Source organism: Hylobates moloch, unplaced genomic scaffold, assembly GCF_009828535.3.
Source record: "Hylobates moloch isolate HMO894 unplaced genomic scaffold, HMol_V3 SCAFFOLD_1, whole genome shotgun sequence".
Classification (NCBI taxonomy): Eukaryota; Metazoa; Chordata; class Mammalia; order Primates; family Hylobatidae; genus Hylobates; species Hylobates moloch.
In genome coordinates, this window is record NW_026652276.1 from 1,019,409 (window position 1) to 1,025,408 (window position 6,000).

The following is a 6,000-nucleotide window of genomic DNA, read 5'->3' on the forward strand; positions in this document are numbered from 1 at the left end:
AAAAAGAGGAAAAAGATGACCCCAAAAAAGGACAAGACAGAATCTGAAAACGGAAGAAGGGTTGAGCTGTCCTGAATGCGACAGGGGCTGTGGAATCTGAGCCACAGGGGCTTGAAACTCAGCATGGACAGGGTTTCTGCACGGACGAATGAGGCAGGATTGGAAAAAACCAAGACTGTTTTTTTCTCCAGTGAGTTGAGCTTCCTCAACAAAAGATGGGGAAATTGGGAATGAATGTGTGAGGCACCAATGAATGTGCAGTCGCAGAGTTCAGCTGTGTGGATGTGGACCAGGGAGAAACAAGACAGAGGAGGGAAAAGCAAAGCTCTCTAAGGGCCCAGCCTGCAGAAGTCACTGGCTTGAGGCCCGGGCTCCCCTGCCAAGTGGTGGGATGGATATGGAGGCCAGGCCTGATGGGAATCTTCTTCTCTGCATACCCTCCCCCTGCCTCCACCCCCACGGGGAGCCCCCACCCCCACGGGGAGGCCAGCACTTGGCCTGATCTGTTACCAAGACAGAAAGAGCTGATGTGGGCATCCTGAGCCTGCCTGACTCACAGAAGTACCTTAGGCAGGACCTGCGACCCAGCCGCATCCCAGACGGCGGCAGCCTGCCCTGCAGACATCCTCACCTGGCCCACCTGCTCCTGGAGCTGGGCGTTCTCTTGTCCCAGCAGGGCTGCCCGCCCCTCTAGCTGCTCCTGCTGCTGCTCCAGGCGTCCGCAGGCCTGCTGCAGGCCCCTGCGCTCTGCCCGCTCCAGTGCCAGCTGCTGTTCCGCCTGTGCCAGCTGCTCCCCAGCCCGGGCCCGCTCCCGCTCCAGAGTCTTCTGCTGTTCCCGCAGCTGGTCCCGCTCCTGCTCCAGCTGCCACCAGGTGTTGGGGGCTCTGCATCCACTCCCCCAACCCTCGGTCCCTGTAGGCCAGCCATCCCCGAGGCCTGCCCCAGGGGCGCTGTCTTCCCTCCCTCAGACCTGGCCAGGGCTAGTCAGGTTCCCTTGTCCCCAAAGCCTCGGACCAGGAGAGGAAGTGACCTGGGAGGATGGAAGGAAGGCCTAGGGCTGGGAGGCCCACAGCCACCTGGGAAACAGGTTCCAGCGAGGCCCGCCCCACTGGCCCTTGTCTCACCTGGAGAGCCAGGTGGTTCAGGGCACTTTTGTCCTGAGCCAGCCCCTCCATCAAGGCGGCCATTGCGGCCAGGGAGTCCCTTTGCTCCACTCCCTCCGACTTCAGCCGCCTCACGAGAAGCTCCAGGTCTGCATTGCTGCACTCGGCCTGGGGCAGGGAGGGGGATGCCAGGGAGGGAGCTTCAGCTTCCAGGACAGGGCTGTTGCCGCTGGGAAAGGAGTGAGCCCTGAGCCACGGAGGTGTGCAAGCCAGAGCTCTTGGGTGGACATGGCGGGAAGGTCGCCAAGTGGGGAGGTCTCAGGGCCAATAGTGGCTCCAGGCACTAAGGCTCCAGGCAGAGGAGGTGGCTGGTGGGCCAGGGAGAGGCCACGAAGAAGCAGGCGTGGCCGGCAGGGTTGAGAGCAGCTGGGCCAGGCTGGTGCCTACTGGTTGGGGACGGGAGAGGCCTTCGGTGACTTTGGGATCTCTGGTGATGGGCTGAGGGTCTCGGCAGGCAGGAGAGAGGGAGTGGGAGGCCAGGTCAGTGAGGCCAAGGTGGGTGGGGGCAGACGGGAGAGGGGGCGGGGTTGGGGGGAGCAGAGTGTACCCGTGCCAGGGCGCTGCGCAGGCCCTCCCTCTCACTCTCCATGACATCCCGCTGCAGCTGCGCGGTGCTCAGTGCCTCCCGGGCCGATGCCAGCTCCTCTCTGAGCCCGGAGACCTTCTCCTCCAGCTGCTGCAGGCGGCCTTGACTGAGGCCCCAGACCAGAGGGCGGGAGGTTGCTCAGGGTGAGCAGTGGCTGCCCCATGGGATTTCAGGCAGGCGACCGCCTGCAACGCCCTCCAAGCCCAGGGAGGCCCAGGAGGAGTATGGAGTCCCTGGAGGACCAGGAAGGCAGGGAGCCCTTTGCTTCCGGACTTCATTTCTGGGGCAGGGGAGGTACAAGTGCCTCCGGAGGGACGGGAGGGGTGGGGCCCCACATCTGATGGGCCCACAGGGTGGTGGACGTGCACCCAGGTGGGGCACTGGGCCAGAGGGCGTGGGGGTTGGTCTGGAGGATGGTGCAGCCTGGGGAGGAGCCTGGAGAGCCCCCGCCCCTGCCCTGTTAGGGCCGCCACCACACCCTGAGATGAGACAGGTGAAGAAGCAGACCTGTGGCCCAAGGTCAAGTGGCTGATGGTGACAGAGTGGGGTCTCTTCTGTGGTAGGGGCCCTGCCCACCCAGCCACGGCCGTGCACCTGGTCTTCAGTGCCCTGCAGCTCCGTTCCCTCCGCAGAGCCAGCTCCTCCGTCCGCTCTGCCTGCAGCAGGAGGCTTCTCTGCAGCTCCGCGGCCTCGGCCTCCAGCCCCTGCTTCTCCGCATCTGCAGCGTCTGCCTTCCCTTTCAGCTCCTCCACCATCATCTCCAGAGCAGCCTTCTCCCTAGGGATGGCGGGGGCAGAGTTGGGGCGGCCCTGGACACATTTAAGGTACACCGCGTGCCTTGGTGGGCAGTCGGGGCTGGGTGTATGCCAGCCCTGAGACTGCATGGGCAGAGGGAGCCCGAGAAGCACACAGGGTCTCACTGGCGGGTGTGTCCCACCCTGGCCCATGCTCAACCGGTGCTCACAGAACTCTGCTAGAAGGAAAGGACCCCTCCCCGGCTGGCAACCCCTCCAGCTCTAGAGGTGCTTGTCCTGACAGCAGCCCTGGGCCCTCGGGATCCCACATACCCTCTTCAAGGCCGTGCAACCCCTTCACCCCGTTACCTCCCCAGGAGCTTGCAGGACGCCCGACACTGCTGCACCTCGAGCCTCTGGGCCTCCAGCTGGCCCCGAAGGGCCTCTCGTTCCCGTGCCTGCTCCCGAGCCCGCTCCTGCTGGAGCTTCTGTGCGGCCCCCAGCTCCTGCCGGCTTTCGGACAGCTGCTCCCGGAGCCCGGCCACCAGTGCCTGGGAGGACTTCAGCCGCAGGCACAGCTCCTGCTCAGGTGGGGTGCGGTGTGGGCCTCTCTGGCCTAGGCAGGCTTTGCCCACTGAGGCCCACCAGGGCTTGCGACTCCCCAGAAAGGACACCCCCGACACTGGGGCCCCTCCCTGGGGCCATGGGGCTCAGGGGCAGGCCCCATAACTACGCTTCAGCCTGAGGGGCTCATGTTTCTGCCCTCAGGGAGACAGGGAAACAGGGAGTCCTGTGGGCTGTGGCTGCCCACCTGTTCCCGCCGCCACCGCCTCTCTATGGCTGCCCGCACGGCCTGCAGTGCGGGGTCCAGGGTGACTGGGGAGCAGGTGTTTGGTGGGGACGCCCCTTGATGGGGGGATGTGGCACGTTGGGGGCTCCTCAGCCGGCGCCGTGGCTCCCCCAATTCAGTGATGCTGCTCCCTGCCAGCTCCAGGCACCGGGTGTCCTCCTGGGCCACCTTCAAGGTGCACAGAGGAAGGGATAGAGGGGCCCAGAGCACAGGGCGGTGATTTGGTGGGGACCGCGCAGACAGTCCTGAGGGTCCCTGCGGGCCACCTCCACCTTTGCCACTGGGAGGACAGGCGAGGGGCCGCACCTTCCTGACGTGCCTCAAAGTGCACTGCAGGGATCCCACTTTGCCCTGCAGGCCGTCCGCCACCCCCGGGCCGCTGCTGCACTAGGCTTCCTGTGGCAGGGGAGACTCCTGAGCAAGGGTGACAGACCCCTGCCACATAGCCACCCCCATCCCTCCCACCAACCAGGTTCTGCAGGTCGGTTCTGAGGGCAGTGATGGTCTTCGCCTTCTGCTCATTCTGCTCTGTAAGCTTCTCCACCAGCAGCGTTTGCTCTGAGAGTCTGGGAGGAGTCGGGGGGTAGGGGGGTGAAGGGCAGGGCCCAGAGGACGGGCACCCATGCATGCCCTGGCTCTGCCCGGACTCCTCCGTGTGGTGGCCCCCCTGCCAGTGCTGGGTGATGCCTCTGAGTGGCCTCTGTCCCTGGTCTGAGCATGTGTCTCTCCTGCCACAGAGCCTTCAGTGGTTCCCACGGTCTCAGGAGTCAAGGCCCACACCCTGACCAGCTCTTCAGCCTCAGATGCAGTGGCTGCCCGAGGCTCTGCCCTGTCCTTGTGGCACAACAGAGGGAGTGCCCACCACAGGCCTTTTCTTGGCCAGTCCTTCCGCCTGGAGCACCTGTCACCATCAGTCTAACAATAAGTGATTTTACTGTTCCTTCCTTCCCAGGACCCACCTTCTTCCTAAAGACCCCAGGTCCCCCTGCCTGTGGCTCAGGCCCTGGTGTGCTGCCCCTGCAGCTGGACGGCACTGTTGGGCCCCCATGTCCTGTCCTGCTCATCTGGGGCTGGGTTGTGTGTGTTGGACTCAGCTGGACCCCCTGAGGGTAGGGAGGGCTTCTGCCTCTCAGCCTGGCGGGGTGTTTGTGGCCAAGTGGGCCCCGGACCCTGGGTTGTGAGGTGTCGGCCCCATGGCCAGCAGGTTAGACCTCCACTGGGGAGCCGCCTCCCCACTTTCTGCTGAAGCTGCCCTCAAGAGACCTCTGAGCCCTCCGTGTGGGTGGTGGGTCCAAAACCTTCTACAATCACGGCGGGGCTCACAGACCCCCAGAGAGGGCGTGGGTGTCCTTCATATCGGGCAGGAGGTGGCCTGGTCCCTCTTCCTGCCTCAGTTTTTAAACGATTTACCTAAGGTGAGCTCTTGCCCCCGGAAGAATGTTCCTGCTTTAAGCCTGAAAACTCCAGTTCTGGGTGCTGATCCCCAGGATGCAGTCCCAGTGAGTTCCCTGCCGTGCTCCCTGAAACCCTCATTGTAGGAGACCCCAGTGTCCGCCTCCTGGGCATTAGGGGAGTGCCCTGCAGCCACTGGGATGGTGACTCTAAAGAGTGTGCACCACCAGTGACGCCAGGGCCCTACCTGCCCTGGAACAGTGTGACCACATCTGGGATCCACAGCTGCTCGGCAGGCTGGATGGGCCCCAGCCCCCTGGGCCCTCCCTGTGCAAGCCTGCCGGCCGTGAGCGCTCACCTGGCCTGGAGCGCCACCTTCTCTGCGTCCCAGCGGCCCTGCAGGTGCAGCATCTCCCCCACCTTGTCGCGAAGCTGCTGCCCCAGGGTGCTGGCCGTGCCGCTGGCCGACAGCCGCAGGTTGGAGTCGAGGTTTAGGCAGGCGGTGTGCAGTCGGCGGGCTGTCCTGGCCATGTCTGCCTGCAGGTCAGCGAGGCCCCTGGGAGACAAGGGCAGCACCTGCGGCTGACTCAAGACCCACCTGCAGAGGGAGGGCCTGGTCCCATCAGCCCCACAGAGGACTCCCTCCTTGGCTGTCCTCAGGAGAAGCCCCCACTGCATGGCATTGATTGTTTCCATGTGTCACCAAACACCAGGAAGGCAGCTGGGGAGGAGTGAGCAGGGGCAGGGCCAGGTTGCACACTTCAGGCTTCAGCAGCCTTCACTAAGTCATCGACCCTCTGAGCCCCCAACTCCTCCTGTGCAAGGGGCTGCTGCGTACCTAAGGGCTAGTGGGGTGGTACCAGGATGGACCTCCAGTGTGGCACCCAGCAAGGGCTGGACAGACTCCAGAAGCTCCATCTGGGTAGGTGTCCCCTACCCCACAGTGTCCCCTTCACCCCCCTCTCATCTCTCCTTGGCCTGTTTGTCCTTCTCCCCCACTGCCCTCCTAGGCCGCCCTCATCACTGCTCCCACTGGCCAGCCTGAGGCCCAGCCAAGGCTGGGTGAGAAGCCGGCAGGCCAGGGCTACTGCACCCACGGGAGAGCCCACCCTGGGCACTGCTTCCCCCCTCCCTGAAGGGGCCTCAGCTCCCTGCAGCCTGGTGCCTGGCCCCAGGTGGGGCGGCTGGCACTTACCTCTCAGCGGCTGCGCGCAGCTCGGCCAGGTCTGTCCCCAGCACCACGGCCTGTCTCCACAGGAGAAGGAGGTCCCGGGG

General features: G+C 64.6%; 1 protein-coding gene across 1 annotated transcript in view; it reads right to left on the bottom strand.

Moving 5' to 3' along the window:
• Positions 1–6,000, bottom strand: part of CROCC2 (ciliary rootlet coiled-coil, rootletin family member 2) — a 78,118-nt gene that overhangs the window by 50,861 nt on the left and 21,257 nt on the right. The window contains exons 7-15 of the mRNA XM_032761645.1: positions 5,921–5,970; positions 5,084–5,281; positions 3,803–3,899; positions 3,295–3,501; positions 2,853–3,064; positions 2,344–2,526; positions 1,711–1,855; positions 1,125–1,271; positions 632–862 (exon numbers count right to left, since the gene is read on the bottom strand). Coding sequence (XP_032617536.1) covers positions 632–862; positions 1,125–1,271; positions 1,711–1,855; positions 2,344–2,526; positions 2,853–3,064; positions 3,295–3,501; positions 3,803–3,899; positions 5,084–5,281; positions 5,921–5,970 — 1,470 coding nt within the window. The remainder of the gene's footprint in view (positions 1–631; positions 863–1,124; positions 1,272–1,710; positions 1,856–2,343; positions 2,527–2,852; positions 3,065–3,294; positions 3,502–3,802; positions 3,900–5,083; positions 5,282–5,920; positions 5,971–6,000) is intronic.